Raw genomic sequence first — 18,863 nt, 5'->3', positions numbered from 1 at the left:
AAGTATTTTTCTGGGATTTGCTGTCGAGCTTGAAATTCAAATATTGTTAGAACCATCTCTTACATTCCCAATCGAAAAACAGGGCCCTTTTATTTAGCCCCAGCCCCAGTCTGAGCCCAGCTGTCCTGGTTGTCCTCTGTCCATGAAGCCATTTGTTTGAAGGCCTCTGGAAGTGCCAAAAAGTCGTTGTCAGGTTGATATCAACAAGACTGGCTTGGAGGAGCATGCAAATCATTGGGCTAAATATAAGCCAACCTACTTCCTCATCCCTCCCCAACATAAAACCAGCTGCGTATCTATTTCTGCCTCGACACTCCATGAAAAGCTTTATCAAAGAAGCCGTGTGTCCCTTCTCATCCAGCATTTAAACATTTTAACACAGTAAACCTACCGTCAGTGTCTACCAGGCAATATCAGTTCCTAAAAAAGACTGGAAATAAAAGCTATACCAGCTGGCCACATGTGAATAACATTTAAGCTGCGCAGCTCGAACTGGGAATCCATCTCAAACTGTTATGTAAGAATGCATAATATAGGACAATGAACTCATTTCTCCTCCAACATCCATATTAAGTGTGCAGTTTAATGATGTCAAAATACAAAAAGTGCACAAATATGTGCATGCGAACAACCAAAAGCAAAGCAATTACTATAGGTGAGAACTACACGTATAGCATGAAATCAGTTACATCCCACTTTAAATAAAGGGACCATAAGCAGGTGCATCATAATTAGGGAGCAAAAAGGACCAAGACGAGAGTAGAAAGACGGACATGTTTGTGAAGAAAGAGTAGGAGCTAAAAAGCACTAAAGGGTAACAAGCGAGCCACTACTGCACCCTGCTGATAGTGACACCTGTCACATGACCATGTGGATCAATCTGCAGATTCAATCTGGTATTTAATCATTTCAAGTCACACACTAAAGCTACTTTGAGACAATACCACAGGATGCTGTAACACACTGGAATTCAATACATAAAGGATCATTTTATAACGTTGCATTAGTTTAAGCTTGTTTTGTTTTTAGGTCTCCAACAGGGGCTGATATCAGCTAATATCAGCTCTTCATTAACGCTCCAGCAGCATTTTCTAATAAAACAAGTCAGCAACCTACAGTGAGGACACCGCTTGACTCCACAGCACCATCTGCACAGTGCACTGCTACATGTGCTACAGTGAGACCTCAATGTACAATAACGACCGAGTTGGCGCCGCTCTGCTGGACAAGCTACAGATAAAAGCTTTCATTTTTGTGCATATGAGCAGAAACATACACATGGATGCAAACTTAGCTAAGACAGGTCACAGATCGCAGCAAAGATCTAAACAGCACAGATCTAAACTCGAAACCTTATTTCTAAGCAATTACAGGTTTCTTCTAAAAAATCCTGCTCTTTGTTATGAAATTATCATTTACTGCAGTTATGTCATTGAGACTAGATTATTGTAATTTGTTACTTTGTCACCATCTCCACAACATAACCTTTATTCATTTTATCGCTATGTGCTAATGCCAGCTACCCGCTGCATCAGCAGGAGGGAGCTGGCGTTAGCACAACAAGATCTCTAGTTGTTGTCCAGAAACACAGGAACCACCATAAAGTCCAGTCACACCGCCAACACCTAACACCCACAACTACTACTTGGCTCTATATTAGGAGCCACTGACTCACCTTCCAAACACCACCTATTACAGCACCTACTGTTTATAATGCTGCTCCTCTCTGTCCTTTCCACAACACCTACCTTCATGGTTTTGCTGAGAATGCCAAGCCACAAGGTGACATTCACGTGATTTAAATAGGAAAGAAACTAGCATACATTCAAGCGGATCCCAAGAGTGAGTTACTTAAAAGACAGTAAATGTATATTCAGTGTGCACGACTTCCTCAAAGCACTTCAAATATGTGTGAAATTGAAGCCAAAGAATTCCCAGCTAACTTTCCAGGAAGTCCTCCATGCCTGTGCTTTGAATTGGTTTCTTTTTAGATAGATTGCAAACAATTTGACATGTTGACGTATGTAAAGTGCAGGAAACGGCTCTCTTTCTCCATTGTAGTTGCTCTTATCCCATTTTCAGTCTCAACTGTTCTGTACTAATAATGTCTTACTTGGATACAATCCCCACAACAGCCGTCTAAGTAACAGTCTTCCACTTGAAATCAGCTATCCAATAGAAGCTACTTACTTGCTACATAAAGAAATTAGCCTCTTTCCAACTCCAGGAAAGTGTCTGGCTTTTCAGCTTGTACATGTTAATCCACACTGAAGTGCTCTCTTACCATCAGTGCACTCTTCATAGTACCAGTCCAGCTCGTAGTAGTCTGCCTTAACAAACCTCTGGCCTCTGGTCTGGCCTCGTCTCTTCATCCTCACTGCTCTGACAGACAGATGTGCCAATGTCCCAGCATACTTAACTGTAGCATCCCAGTATGGTCAGAAACAAGCATCTGTCACTTTAACTGGTTTCCAGTAGAGTCTGGTGGTCAATAGGTCAGCATCTCAATTCTTCTTTCTCAGCATGCTTAGCAGATACCAGAATGGACACGGTTACTTTAGGTAAGAATCTGGTTCTCATGATCAGATTTCTTTTCTGTTCCACACTGAGTAACACCAGCCAGTTGCTGTGTTATGCTTAATTTAATGCACTGCTGGTGCCATTTTTGGATTTCATCAGTCAGAACCCATTATTTGCGTCATCAGCTGTCAGCTGGAAAAAACACCGAGTCACTTATTTGTATTTTAGTCCGTCAGGTAGTCTTTACCATTTTCAGCAAATTTTCCATCTTCTGCCAAATATGTCCCTCATCTTCCTTATTTTCTGTCGTCACATTTCCAGAGTCACTCCAAAACAAATCAGAGCAAATAATCAGGTCCATCCACTTATAGCTTCATGTCAGGCCACCTTCGGCTGCTGTCAGCTGTTACTCTGGCCATGTTCGCAAAATGACCTTTTCCTTCCCTTTTGTAACATTCTTTAGCTCAACACATGGACAACCGCATCTCCAGCAATGACTCAATAAACACAGAGATACAGAGAGCAAGGCAGCAGCAGCAGTCACGGGTTTTGCAGCAGAAATGATGAGAATGACGACACAGTGGGATGGGTGGGCTAAAAGGATGTCTGTAGCCAATGAGGGGGGGGGATTTCACCAGCTTCTTCCCGCCCACCATTCACATGTCAGCATTTCGCCCTCCCTCCTCTCCTCTCCTCTACTTTGTCCTTCTGCGTCGTTGTTATGGAAACAGCCTAAGACTCCAAAGCCTACGGCTGAGCAGCATGTAGATGCAGAGAAGGCAGTGTAGCGTTGGCAGGGGTGACGTGGCTAACTCAAAATGAATGAACCAAAATGGGGATTCTGGGATTTGTCATATAGGGAGTGATGAAGCGCATGCATGGGAGGCAGAAAGCACGTGAGAGGAACCAGTGAGAAGCACATTATGAAACTACAGCGTAAAGCAGCTACATGCTCACAGGATGGGCTAAGACAAGGCTAACAACATACTGTGAACCTGCTGCTTGCTAAAAACAGTTTCTTACAGTGTGAAAAAAAGCAACTGCTGCTAACTAAGTGACATGCATGGTTTTATGCTAATGTGCCAGTAGAGTCATATAACTGCTTACTCATGTAATGTAGTAAGGTTGCATAAGACCCCATTACAGGATCAGTTAGAGCTGCTTGCCAAGTGAGCCTGCACATTAATACATGTATTATCATTGCATTTATACGTATCTGTGCGCTGCTATTTGATTTCAGGTATGCAGTTGAATCAAAAGATAAAATAATAGGAAACAACGCAATCCCGAACATACAGCTATTCTAATTAAAACCTCAGTCTTTTTAAAAATGACATCTCCTACATGTTATCTGTTACTCTGTTGACAAAATATCCATCACCAGCTGAGGCTGTGAAACAAATTTACCAATCAGACAGTCTACAGTCTTTGTTACGTGTGCATTTTATGTCATCACAGCATGGATTTGCCTTCGATCGGTCAGCTGCCTCATGTCACAACCTCCTCACACTCATCCTTCTCAGGCACCAGATCGAATCAATGTTTACTCGGATGATGCAACAGCGTGTACTATATCCCCCTCCCCCACAGCGCTCCTGATTAAGATGCAAGTTGGGCTGGACTTTTCATTATATAAATGCTTAAAAATGGTAACACGTTGGCACTTTGTGATGGTCTGTACAATCAGACACTCAAGATCAGTTGAGCTTTACCATTAAAGATCTTAGCTCATGTATCACTCCTGCTTAGGGTGCCGATACAGAGCCATCTCCTTGAAGCAGATGGGGATAGCTAGTAAAAGTCCAAGTGGAGATACAGATGATGACAAATCACAGTGATGGTATTGACTGTACAGCAAAAAACTATTTTCATGATTTGTAATAATGGCTCTTCTGCCCCCTCGCTATCACCTGATAGGCTGGTTCTCTGTGATGAATGTCAATACTAAATTGAAGGTGCAGGCAATGGGGCACCGGGTGTATTTGCAGCTCTTGATTAAGCCTATTTATAAGATGCTTGGTTTATTTTTAGAACATGTTTTACCCTGAGTCACTATTCCAAGTAGACATGAGTTAGATATTAATAATTAATTGTGAAAAAAAAAAAAAACACTTTACACTCCCTTGGTTTGCCATGTGCAGTGTTTGCACATGTTATCACGAGCCTGTGCATGTTTGTTTAATTCAAATTGTGTGTATGTGGGTCTGTACGTGCTCTAGCTGGCACAGATTGCAATCAAAAGCCACAGTTTGATAAGGCAAGTGCTGACGATGGTATAAAAAAAAAAAAACCACACAACATGCGCACTGAGTGCACGAAAAAGTAAAACATTAACCAGAGTGAGATAGACAGCAGTTATTAATTTTGTTTTGGCAACCACGGTCACTTGGTTCACCCACACTAACGGAGACATCAATGGAGTCAACACCCTCTCTCATTTCCACAACATTAACGTTGCCATAACACTCAGATCTCTCATTGTCACTCTCCAACAACAGGACACGCGTGTTATTATATTTTGAAAACGCAGCATAACGAACTTACAGAAGTATTTGAGGGTCTCCTCAATCTGTTCAGTAGTCAGGTCAACGGCAGCGTCAGGGCCCAAGAGGGGAGTGTGCAGCCAATCATCTTGGTCATAACCGAAGATGGTGTCAGCCCTCAGCTTGTACACCGGCAGTTGTTCTTCCAATAAGCTGATAATCTCGAGCTCCGGCAAATCAGTATTGTTACACACATCTGCACAAGGAGAGAAGACAAAGTGAAGAATAACTGCTGCTTTCTTTGGAAATATTTACTTTCACATTTTCATCAAGTTAGTGGACACAGGAAACACCAGAACTTCTGAGTTATTCAATTTAGTAATCAGGACAATATATTTCATTTAGTACACTCATGCAGTCTTCTGAACCGGAGGGTGTATGAGGCCCTCTAGTGGCCCACTGAGGAACTGGTTAGGTTTTAATTGCAGGAAAAAGAAAACCAAAAAGGAGACCAGCTAAAAGTTGAGTTGGTATCCCTAATTAACCGTAGCTTTGCGATTGTAAAGGCTTGAAATGAGCTAGATGTCAGACATTTCTAATCATTTTTATAAAATACTGGCAGGCCAAACAGTTTAAATTAAGTTTGAATCCAGTGTTGTGCCACATCCTTATCTAAGACAATAAATAATTTCTCTGCCATAATTAAGCCCATTATTACCCCGAAAGAGATAAAGATGCCATGCATACCAAACAAGATAAAACAAAATCAGGTCTCCAGTCTCTCTGCAGCCAACTGATACGAGATTAACCTGCTCAGACATAATAAATAAACAGATGTAAGTAGGTGTCGACTAGCTGCAGGGCTTCCCTAGTAACCTGAGATCAACAGTCTTAATTTTTTCCTATATTTTCCTGTGAAAAATAAAAATAAAAGATGTGAAATGTATACATCTCTTACATAGTTATAGCCCAAATTGGGATTGCTCTCTGTATGGCCTCTTTCTTTATCATTTTAATAATTACTGGGTGTTTTCAGCCCTTGTATGACAGCTGCAGTGATTAGAGATAGTAAAGGGAGATGGATGGATGACATTACACGCCACAAAAGTTCCAGTCAGCTGGGATTTAAGAGGGGACTGAAGGATCGAGGCACGTGAGCCCTAACCACCGAGCCACTCAGTTGTGCTCTCTTTTTTTCCCCTGCACAAAATCAACAGCAGCCTTCCTCTGTGAACCACTGATTCACAATTGTGCTCTGCTGTGCAAACTTAAATAACCTTACCTAAGCTTTCAGCTATGCAGCTCTCTGTTCACACATCACTTTAGTGTGCTATTAAAAGCGTCATCCATTTTTGGCTCTATTAGAGAACACATTCTCTTTGCTTACACACAAATCAAGTTTTTTCTTTTTCCCTCCTCCACAAATATAGAACAGAGAAGCTCTTGGACTGACAGAAGGAGACTAAACATGGGAATTAACATACAGTAAAAATAAAGTTCTTTGTTTCTTTGTTCTGTCTCTCTATCTGCCCGTCTGTCTGTCTGTCTCCCCAACAATGCGCTCTTACAGTTTTTCTAATGCAGACTGAATGACTGACTGTGCTGAAAAGGGGAACACACACACTCACAGCAGAGGCTGGGGAAACATTTAGCAAGCACAGCCAGAGAAATTTCAACACAGATGTAAGTGCTGAATACCCAGTTCCATCAGAACAAGTGACATTTCACAATTTTCTGGATTTTGCCACTTTGTGCTGCCTCTGGTTTGTGTAAAAGTTCTCTGAGTAAGATTATGATTGATTAGCGCATCTCTGGCAGATCATTTGGTTTTACGCAAAGTACAGCAGCAAATAAAATTATATTGACACTGAAGTTTTGTAACTGAAGTGTATTAAAAGCTTTCCTGCAGAGCACAATCTGACATTATAGGAGCATGAATTCAATATACCTAAATGTACTGCAATATTTGGATTCTGATATGAAACATGAACAGTAAACTGGGTGATGTTTAAGAATGGTAACACTGCAAATATCATCCAACAAGGTTTTGAGCTTTGTTTAAAGGCAAAAAGAAAGGCAGGATGAAATATGCGTGTGTGTGTTTTCTGATATTAACATATATAGAAAATGTATAAATGTTACAGCCATTGCTCCTCCTCTCTCTGCAGCTGTAGGTACCAACTGCCTGTGATTTGATACTACTGAGCATTTAGGCTCAGACTACTTTGTGTCTCCATGGTGTGGTGGTTTACACATTCGCCTAACAAGAGAAAGATCCAGGTTTGATCCTGGGAGGAGAAAAAGTCCCTTTCGGTTGCATCAGGAAGGGCGTCCAGTGTAAAAATTGAAACAAATGGGGCTCCCTCTTAGAATAGGTGAGCAATGAAAGCAAATCACCTGGACCTCTTGGGAAATGCAACAATTATACATATAAAAATATTTTTGAAATTATTTTTTCATGTGACAGAAAGAAGATCACACAACTGACCTTTACATTCACTATGGACCATTTAAAAAAAAAATCTGTATTTTTTTTGTATCGCACCGTCTCTTCATAAGAGAGTGGATAGTAAAACCTTTTGAAGTAAATACAGAGGAGGCACAAAGCACACAAGCTGTGAGGACACCACAACAAGAAAGTTCAAGTTCAAATGTAAAAATAGGCCTGTCACACAGTCCGTCTGAGCGATAAACACACCGCCTAACACAGCGAGCAGGCTACGAAGACACAGAGAGGGTTTTATCATATTAAAGGAAAGCTACTGACTGACTAGGATCAGCTGAAATGTTAGCAGTCACGAGTTGTTTGTGTCAGACCGTTCAATCTCCCAGACATGACTTTCAAATCTTTAACTAGAGAGCATAGATCTGAAATGCAACATGGCTGCCTCCTGTTGACCAAAACAATGCACTTCTGCCCCCTGAGGTCAAGGCTTGAAAAGCCAGGGTTTTTTCCCCTTCTTCCTAAAACACACTCACTGACAGGCTTTTAGCCGTTTAAACCTGGAAATCTTATCTTTTACTATAAAACTGAACCCACATGACGACATGTGACACTTTTGATTTTTCACAGATTGAAAGAATTCAAACATAAAAACATTTCCTTTGCAAAGCCAGCTCTTTAACACCCCTTTCAATATACAAGGTTAAAAAGACAAGAAAGCAACAGTCCCCGACAAACAGATAACAAAAGGGATAGCCAGAAGATACGGCGAGCAAGCTGTCCAGATGTTAGTCAGACTGCTCATAACTATCACTAGAGATGAGCTGAAACTGCTAGAAAACCATTCTCCACACAGCGTACTCACTCATGGTGCCCGAGCACGACAACCACTGCCCCCCTCTTGCCCTCCAATTACATTTTCCAGCGATCCTGGAGAGGGCAAGGTCGCAGGAAATAACACAGAAAGAGAGAGAGGTGCCGGGAGGGTGGGAAATGGGAAGAGCAGAGTACTAAAAGTTTTAGAGGACAGTACAGAGTGCAGGAGACCAAAAGAGAGGCGGTAAAAGAGGGAGGGAGGAGCGGCCGGAGCCAACCAAACTGGTCCCATCATGCTTGACATGCCAATGACGAGAGATCACATGGACCGCCCCACTCTCTCACTTTTCCACACTCTGGCAGCCAACAAACCCAGCTGGGCTCTGCACACAAGCTGAAAGCCACACACACACTACTTTCCCTATCCTGTATAAACCAACTGTGGCCACACCAGGTCTGATGCTGCTCAAGCTCCATTACTAAAACACTAATATCAAGAGATTGGGCCTTTCAAGATTTTAAAAGTGTGAGTGTGCTTCGAGGTGTGGTGAAAACACAGCCTGAGCCAAAAGATAATAAACTCAACATAAAGGAGATTTTGCTATATTAGAGAGCAAGTGTTAAACTACCACAAAAACAGACCAGCGGAAAAGGTTTCTCCTCGTTACAGCAGTAATCACAGTGTGTGCGCGACAGGAGCAAAGCTCCAGCAGAAAACCTGCCAAAACACCACTCAAGATTTTTCCCTGTAATCCCACAGATCCCAGCTTTTGGCACCAAACAAAGCTCGATATGATTACATGTTATCCTAAGCTGATGCGTAATAGTCTTGGAAGCAGACTAATAGCTGCACTAATCAGTTTAGAATCACTAGTTACCAAACTTCACGGTAATGTGAGCGATTAGGGTGGTGCACAAAGTAACCGATCTTTGAGATGTTTCATTTTAGAAATGAGGTCATTTCAAGTAAAAGGAAGTACAGAAGTTGGTGGGTGGTTTGATGCAAACTATAATCCACTAACACTTAGAAAATTGCCTCCATTTAAGTTGTAGTGCTGCTCTGTGGAGTTGCAGCAGAGTGTTATCCAGATTTAGATTGCAGCACAAGCAGCTGCTGGTCACAGAGGGTGCACTCGTGAAATAAAGCGCAGTAGTACGTCAGTGTTCTCAAATGTCACCGGCAGCTCACACATCTACACGTGGGTGGCGAACCAGGGTTTTCAAATGTCACTAACCCTGTGAATCTGCGGCTAGTGTGTTTGCTAAGGTGTTATTTTCTTTGTAAATAAAAAGTTTATTACTAATAAAATAAAATCCCTCAAGTCCTACCTGACAGGTTGAAAGTAAACATCTTGAATGACAAACGTAACATGGGATTGGCTGTTGGATTTCCCAATAAATCATTACAATTTCCATCAAAGAAGGATTTAACTGTGGATTCTAAATCACAAATATTTGGTCAAGTGACTCCCACTCTTCCAGGACAAAAACCATGCAAAATTCCACACAGCAATGCTTCTCGTTTGGTTTGTGCAGTTAGTACAAAGAGATTTTTTTTTCATGTGCATATATTTTCTGTGGTTGTCTACTATACTTCTGATAACCTGAATCACAGAGCAAAACCAACTTCCTTTGTGTAGAGCTCAATCGTGCCTACTGGTCAAGGGATGTTTGCACGAGATCTGTGGTTCTGCTGTGGGGTCTGGCACCGGATCATTTGAGTCCTGTGGGATGAAAGATAGTGGTCTCTATCGAAGGGGCTTGTTCCGGGGCAAGCTGAAGATGCTGCATCAGATTGGGATCAGCGCTTTGGTGTCTTGGTTTCTGAAGCTGTTTGTGAACTCTCCAGCTGGTGGAGGAAGCAGCTGTCGGGGAGTGCCGGTGATGTGTGTCTAAGTAACATCCACGAATGTTGAAGTTACACCAATCTGTTCTTAGTAATAGTGCGCTTAAAAGTAAGAATCCACATAATACAAATCTGTTTACTTGGATACAAATGTGAGCTGGCGATTTTGATTAGTTGGTCATCCTGTGGAATGACACGGCAACGCTGCATCACACCGCAAGCGACATGGCAACCAGAGACCACAGAGAGTCAATCCCGTTCGGTGACTTCAAGCGACTATGGGCAAAATATTCGCTGACGAGACAAAGTAGCTGTGACTGGAGATATTTTTTCAACTTATATATCTATACAAATACAGATGCAGGCAACAGGAGTCTGGAACGTTCACAAGTGACCAGCCGTTGGCTACAAAGCGATGCACGACGAGCCAATCGTTTCCAGTGTGGACGCAGCTTAAAGGACAGCTTTAACAGACAAGAAATGGAGGGCAAAGGAATACTTTTCTTTAGACATTAAAATACATAAAATATGTAAACGCTTAACCCTAACCCTTAATATCATCAGCCAGAATAGTAAAGAGGCATCAGCTTCACAGAACATCAGATACAGTATGTAAATATCTGAAATCACTTATTTGTGTTCCATTTGTTTCCAGATGAGATCATCTGTCTACATCTGGCACAAACTCAGTGCATATTTTATAAATGTTAAATTCAGATTCAACTCAATGTTAAATATTTTTCAAGTCCACAGAATTGATAAAATCCAAACGAATGAGGTTCAGTTTGTTCTGTAAAGTGTGCAGTCAGCCAGTTGTTCTTGCTGGATTATTCATAGTTTTTTTATGTACAAAAACATTGTAGCCATAGCAACCCTCAGTTTATGTGTATAGCAGCCCCTCCCCCCCTGTCAAAATTTTCCACTCCATGATTACACTCCCTCAAACAGTGACTGCACTGGTCAGACTGACTAGCTCACAGAGGCTAATCTCCACACAGTGTTTTGAGTGCTTTACTGAGGCTCTGGTGGGTCAGCACAGGTCCAAACTCGTCTTTGTGAAAACACAAGAAGAACCCTGCACTCCTTTGAGAAAAAACAAAAATAGCAGCACAGTGGATGTTTCTGCGTGCTGTGACTGGATGAGAGCCAGGGGACCATACCCATCAGATCAGATTCAAACTCCGTTTTTCCACTTGCCATAACTTTGCCAGCCGCTTACCAAAGTTATCCGTCCTCTGCCACTTTTCTATGTGTCTGTTTGCTCCCAATCGTCCTCTCCACATCAGACATCCCATAATTTCACTGTTACTCAACTCTTTACATCATCGGAGGCTGGTAACCACGGAGAATTCATCTCACACCCAGAAACTGCCGCATGGCAATGAGCTGCTCTATTCAGCTCATTGTGTTCATTCATTCGCCCGTACCCACTCCCACACCAGCTCTCTCTTTCTGTGAGAGACTCAAAGAGAGAGTTGGAGAAGCAGAATGACAGACGGAAGGCTGAGAGAGGGAAACATGAGGACACAAACAAAACAACTGCAAATTTGAACACAAACCAGCAGGTGGCAGCACTGTCCTGAACACCTCAGCCAACTTTAAAACTGGGCTGCTGTAGATCCTACCACAGCTTTGATTTTGTAAATACAAGTGACCTGTTAAAGAATGAGCCTGTCAGCCTGAAATCAAGAACTGGGTTTCACGTATATGTTAAAGAAAAAGAAAAAAGAAAAAGAAAAACACCGTCCTTTTGATTCAAACAGCATGCATTAATTATGCATTAAAGCCAACAGTTAAAGGAAAATTAAGTTAAGTTAATAAAGAGCAATAATATTATAGATTTATAGGGCTGTTTAGGGTATAACAGACTACCTACAAAAGTCGGACACTGACTTTTAGCGAATAAGCTGTCATATGAATGTACACAGCACTGTGGGGTTTCAGTCTTCTAAAAGTCCGTACCAGAGAATCACCGATAGAGGAATGGGTGATTTAAACATCTGATATATCGGCAGATATTTTCTACTTTAGACACACAAAGCATAAACATAATCCTTCACTTTTATTATGTGAAGTAATTTATTAGTCCTCACTAAGATCGCATTACAGTGCAGTTTAAAATTAATCTTTCTTTAATTATACAAGTCAGGGATTACTCGTTTACGCTTACGAGCTGCCAGCAGGGAAGTGATAGAGTGCCCTACATAACACTCATGACATGGTTAAAGGGCGTTTCTCCCATCTCTCTCTCTTTTTTTAATTTATAGGTGATTGTAAATGCTGATACTGATATATCAATAAATGGCTGCTATTGACCCCCATTGACATCGGTCGGGCTCTAACAGTAAATATAACACTTTTCAGACATGCAGTTCTTTCCATTAATTCTTTAAGCACTTCGGCCTGTTTTCCATGAAAGTTTAGATTTCAAAATGATTGCATGTTTTTCATGGGATTTGCTCAGCTCTCTTAAAAACATGATTGTTGGGCAGAATACACTAAACACCAGTATCGTCAAATTCATAACAATTCACAACTTTCCATTCGGTTCATTCAGTTTGTAGTGGATCTCTAAAGGAACAAAAACTATCATCCCTGCTGTAGACCAAGAATGGCCCTGTTCTCTAGAATGGATAATATGAATCGCCATTTATATTGGGTGGGTGTTAATTTACTTTGGTGGCCTGCCCAAGTAAATTCTATATATGGGGAAACCCTACACTGCACCAGCTACAGTACATGTGTGTACCTGGTCACCAATAAGCCATAAGCGCAAACCTTTGATTTGGTCATGCTGAACGAGCAGAGGTGCTCTGTCTGGTGAGCTGGCAGTCGATTTGACTCTAAAAGTGTAACTAAATCTAAATATGAGTATGACTTTCCTACATGACCTTTTTGGTAACATAAAAATAAGCGAGACCTTGCTGTTCAAAATAATACAAGGAACTGAGATCATGCCCAAGGGTGGAAAAAGAATGTCTTTGGGAGGGTCTTTTCCTGTTGCTCCTGTGAGTATGAACGTTACACACTATTGTGCTGTATAAGTGCTTGGCATCATTTATGAAGTGCTGAAGTAGCTTTTTAGCCAGGTTCTACTTAGCTCCCTCTCCCTCCCTAATGATCCGCAGAATCCCAACCTCCTTTAATCTAGACTTCTGCATGATTAGCATAGCATTTTGTATGTAATACCAACTCAATTAAAAGTGTCTGGTGGGTGTTCTTCCCAGACTGTAAAGAGAAAGGAGAAGGGCCAGTGCACAGCAACATTTTGGACACTAGTGTCATCCTGCTCTATTGAGGAAACAGTCCACTGAGAGCTCTTCTCTCTTTCACATACTGGCTCACACACAGCTGAAGTCCCCTGGAGCTGCTTCACTGACAGGATGTTACATTAGAGAAGGGTCACAGAAAAGGGACAGTTTCTCACAGCTCCAAAGGCCTCACTCTCATCCAAACCACCTCCATCAGCCTGCAGTCTTCCTAACACCTTACTCCAAAACCATTAGAGACTGGGGGCTGGCATTACTGTAAACTTTTAATTGGGTTAAATTGTGCTGTACTGTGTAACTTCTATAATACATTAATGCAGCCAAATGGACTTGTAAAGGACCAAAGGAGATCATTTCTGACAGATGAATTATACACATGTCTGCACACAGTGCTGATACAACAGCGCCAAATGGGTTCCAGTAAGTTTTGTCTGCCAACAGTTATAACATATGCATGCAGCAATTACCAGTAATGGTCTCAGCATCTGTGTAGGTGGCCGTGAACTTCTGAAGTGCAGCCTCACTGACATACTCCTCCTCTTCCTCCTCCTCACGGGCCAATCGGCGCGCTTGGCTACGGAGCTGGGATGCGTGTATGTGTTCGGAAGGCTGTTTAGGGGGCGGGGAGCAGGAACAGGTGGGGGGAGTCTGAGCCCTCGGGTCCAGCTTGGCGCTGAGTGATTACCGATTAAAAACAGGACCGGCCATGGACCAAACTTGGACCCGCCGAAGCAGAAACTGAATTAGAAGTGTCCTGAGCGCATTTATTTGACAGGGGAGGACGGAAATGGTCAGGTTGTCTCACCAGCAAGGCACAGACGGGGCAGCTGCGAAACCAGACTCCTGTGATCGTGCAGAGACAATGTCTGAAAGACAGGACAAAGAATTACATTTAGCAACGCTTATGTTAAAATCGCAGCGTTTAAAAAGCAAAATCATGTAAAACAAAGCACAACATCTCACCAGCTCAAGTTAAAACTGTGTGTTTTTAAATATTATTTAGTTTGCCCTGTGAAAACACATTTAGATCCTCTCTTTTTCTCAATCACACAAGGGCAAGCTGTAGTATTTATGGACATGGTATCACACTTCTCTGCACGATGGATGATTGGCTAAGAAGCAGTGCACATGCTCGAGTGTAGACAGTGTCATAGACATGACTTTAACCTGTCTTATCAGCTGGTCAGGTATACCGCTATGACCTAATGTAAACCAGTTAAATTGGCATGTAACTAAAATTATGCCCGAGGAGGTTATAATTAGGTTTTTATTTTTACTTTAACAGGTTGTGACTCGTGGGTAGATAAATAAATACATGGATTAAATGAAATACTAGAAAACCCTCTCAGTATACTGTCAACACCATCCAGAGCATCACCTCAAAAAAATGCTTCTAAATCACATACTCCAGTATAAGGAAAACCAATGTGCCAATGTGACGCAGTGGATAACTACCATTAAGTCACTGTTTAATTAAACTACAACAATTCAGCCACAGCATCTATGATAAAAGGAAACCTGGGAAACAAGCTAAAAGGCAGACACAAGTCACATCACTCTCCAGGCTGCCAAAGCAAGAGGAACTCATCTACGTTTCTCTTTAAGCCATTCAAACACACTCACTCCTGATCATCATTAATTAAAAAAAACAAAAAAAAACATGGAGGTGTGGTTTTAAAACTCCCTTTCCCTCCCCTGTATTTCCCCACACTCCTCCTTCTCTTTCTCACCATCTGTCTTTTTTTCCACCAAGGCCTCCTCTCAGAAGTACTGAGTAAGATCTCATTGTGGGAAGCAGAATTTAGGTCACAGAGTTTCCATTATTTAAGGGCAAATGTACATCATAAAAGGCCTAAATATTGTTGCTAATGACAACAGTCTCTGCAAAACATACACCAAGCCACACTTTGTACTGCAAGTCAAAACCTAAATGTTTTAATTAATGTTTGAATTTTAAAAAAAGTCTTAATTTAGTTATCACAACTTCTAAAGAAATTAAAATTGTTGTAAATCAATGCAAACACTGCGTCATGCATCTTTATTATTAGCAGCTGATGCTAATACCAGGTGATGCCAATATTGATATTTTTATTATCTTTGTTTTGCTTTTGATGCCATTTATTCCTCTTTTTTTCGGTTTTATGTCCTGGACCAATACTTAAATGGCACTTTTCTGTTCTTATTAATCACTCAAAACCTTTTTTTTTTTACGTTTTTTTCCCCCTTTTAATGCCTCGTCACACTGTCCTAGAACCACTAACCAGATCAACACTGATGCGGCACAAAAAATAAACGCCTGTCATTCTATAAATGTCATTCTATTTGCCGATATCAGTCAACAAAAGCAGAAAAACAAAGCAACGCTGTTATTAAATAGTTTCATTCAAGTGTTTTCCTTTTGAGATAATTGAACTGTGTCACATTTAGCAACCTGAATGAAGGATGTGTCATTGCTATACAAGTGTAATGCTGACCGAGCACTACTGTACTTTGAAGTTAAGTTTCAGTAATAACTAGGTCAGCAACACAAGGATCAACTATGTTATGGCCACAAAATTCCACATGGTGGGAACAACATATCATCGTGCTGTGGAGCCAGGGCTCAAGGACAAGGTGTAGTTTCCACCAACTTCATCGTTTTCATTATGTCACAGGTTTTGCAACAATGATACAGTAAGGTCAAGAAGTTTTTGGACGACATCGCTTTCGTATTTTTCTGTCTTTACATCCCCTCATAGGATCTTAAATCAATCAAACAAACATAAAATTGAAAGGCAGATTTTCAGCTTTAATTCAAGGGGTTTAAGAAATGATTGCATTAACTGTTTCAGAGTGACAGTCATTTTTATATGTAGTCCCCCATTTTCAGATGCTTAAAAGTAAATGGACAAACTAATATGGGTGGATAACAAGGGTGTTGACATGTTAGAATATTTTAAGCATGTTCTCTAGTTGTAGTAGACAGTGGTTTAAGGAGGTACAAAAAACTACAAATACCTGGACAGGATTGATAATGCATAATATTATATATAATAATATAATAGCCATAACAATGCTGTCATTAAAACCTGTCCTAAGTCGGAGTCAGTCTGCCATCGTCTGTGATTGAATGGGATCAAGTTGGGAGTAGGGCTGGGCCATATCATACCGTTCACGGTAATACCGGTATAATTTTGGGCAACGATAGAAAAATGAAATATCGCGATAGAATATGGGTAAGACGCGCATGCGCAGTGCCTTTGTTTTCATACGCACACGTCGGAAAAAGCATGGCAGCGAAAGCAAATCGTTGAATGAAACGCAACTTCAGTGGTGTGGAACTGGTTTAGCTTTCGTCCGTCAGATACACAACAAAGCACTAGTTTTGGTAGCGCATGCTAGCGGGCCGTCGTTATTACCGTGTTTTTTGGAAAATATGGCACACTAAAAATCAATCCTTTGATTTTTCTGAAAATCGACAGTGCCCCTTATAATCCCGTGTGCCTTATGTATGAATTCTGGTTGTGTTTACTGACCTCGAAACGAGAAAAAAAAAAAAGAAAAAAAGAAAGAAAAGAAACGATTTTATGTCGTACACGGCGCTCGAAAATCTGTCAAATGTTTCAGTACGACTTTGCTAAGCCACGAACCTGGACTGCTTGATGGATTATCAGAGCATTACTACTATCGTAGTCAGGAGCCTGGCGGAGTGATACGTACTGTGCTTCAACATAATATTACCGTATTGTGTGTGTATGACCTCTTTTTAAGTTTTGTGGATATTATACATGGTTATGCTGAGGATATGTCGGCCAATTTCCACTGGAAATGCCTTTTGGTTAAACTGTGTTGAGAATAGATTCCTTAACATACATCAGAGTTAAAGAGAATATAGTTTGTGATTGCTTGCAACATTATAATATTGCGGTTAATGGGTGTAAGAATACAAAATAGAAAATAGGCTTGGAATGGGAACAAAGAACTGAGGTACAGGGCAGGAGAACAATCAACCCCCACCCCCAGGACAGTAGCAAGAGTTACTGAGGGTGAGGAGCAGACAAAGGGCAAACGGGCACTACCATAAAAGGAGATGGGGGTCAGGGTGTCAGCACCCTTGGCCACTGTACTAGTGTATTTCCATTTGTGGGGATGTTTACTGTAGGGGGGAGGAGACCAGAGGTTATAACTGTAACTGTTGTGTGGAGTTCTAGAGATCAGCCTTTAGCATAGAACTGCAGTGTGCTGATCTCCAGATGCATCTGTAAGAATAATTGGTAATAAAAGGATTGTGCAAAACATGGAAACATCTCAGCGTGATCTCTACCAGGACCAAAAGAATCGCAGAGACCGGCGTTGTCTCAACAATTGTCAGCAAGGAATTTGAATTTGCACTGTTACATTTTTATATAACTTTAATTCACATAAAACACCTGCTTGTTTAAGTGAAAATACATTGATGTTTTGGGGGGTTTTTTGCACTAATAAAGTTGTGGAGTTGTAAAGTATTTTGTCTAGTGTCAGTTATATCGTCAGTTATATCGTTATTGCAAATTTTCAAATGTATATCGTGATAAATATTTTTGGTCATATCGCCCTGCTCTAGTTGGGAGTTACATGCAATCGGTTTCTCATAACTCACCAATTAATTGTGATAAATAGTCAGGACTACATAGACAGAAATTCACATTTAATATTTACGTTTGTGCTCAGCAATTCCTGTTCCATATGAAAATAACCAGCTGGCAGTCAGTTGAGTCGAGTCCACTGAAGGTGTTGAGACTGATTCAGACTGCTGCAAACATGTTTATGGCAACATTATAAATGGGAATGTTTTAAATTAGATTAAATTATTTGCAAACCTTTGAGAATCTCTGAGAGTAATTGCAGTCTCTCCTAGTCAGTCTGTTTGCAGAAAGGTGCCTCCTATCAGGTGACCTGTGCAATCACCAGGCAGGTTGTTTTATTCATTTATTTATTTTAGTATATCCAAGGTGGTTGCTGTCCTACCTTTACTCGTGTGACTAAACCATTAGCTTACTTCGAATTAGCAGGTATCTTTGTCAAGCTGAGTGTGTCCAGTTTTGGATTGTTTTTCAGTTGAGGTCATTTAATAAGTTTGCTCAACTAACATTATCTCAGGATGGTAGTGCATGAGCGAGGCCATTTTATTACTGGTATTTTAATTTCTTTAATAAAATACTGATATTTGGTGTCCCAGTATGGATGCAATATCACATTGCAAAACAGCATGACTTCACACTGTGTTGACTTTTTCCCCTCCTATCCTTCTCTTCCATTGTGTTTTAGTGTGACTGAGCTGGTCAGTGTATTCATTGCTTTTAAGAGGCAAAAGTACAAGAATTGTTCCACTGTATCACATATAAGATGACTGCGATAAATACATGCAAACACACATCTTCATCACTGATTGTATTTGGTTAATAACAGTAAGTGTAAAGGTGGGTTTACTATGAGATTACAGATGTGTTAAGTGGACATTTTAAATC

The 18,863-nt window shown here is 40.9% G+C and overlaps 1 protein-coding gene across 4 annotated transcripts in view; it reads right to left on the bottom strand.

Annotated features, from left to right (window-relative positions):
- The window catches only part of trak1a (trafficking protein, kinesin binding 1a), a 45,924-nt gene that overhangs the window by 20,151 nt on the left and 6,910 nt on the right, over window positions 1-18,863 (bottom strand). Inside the window, exons 2-3 of one of the 4 annotated variants that reach the window (XM_026183575.2) lie at window positions 13,845-14,243; window positions 5,065-5,259 (exon numbers count right to left, since the gene is read on the bottom strand). Coding sequence is in view for 3 of the 4 variants with exons in the window: in XM_026183578.2 (XP_026039363.2) it covers window positions 5,065-5,259; window positions 8,312-8,315 (199 nt within the window). In the remaining variant the exon portion in view is untranslated. Of the gene's footprint in view, window positions 1-2,284; window positions 5,037-5,064; window positions 5,260-8,311; window positions 8,469-13,844; window positions 14,244-18,863 lie in introns of those variants that run through there. The other 3 variants (XM_026183578.2, XM_026183572.2, XM_026183573.2) reach the window with 3 other exon arrangements.

This window comes from Astatotilapia calliptera, chromosome 11 (assembly GCF_964374335.1).
Source record: "Astatotilapia calliptera chromosome 11, fAstCal68.1, whole genome shotgun sequence".
Taxonomy (NCBI): domain Eukaryota; kingdom Metazoa; phylum Chordata; class Actinopteri; order Cichliformes; family Cichlidae; genus Astatotilapia; species Astatotilapia calliptera.
Note: the sequence above shows the minus strand (reverse complement) of the source record. Positions and strands in the feature narration are given on the sequence as shown.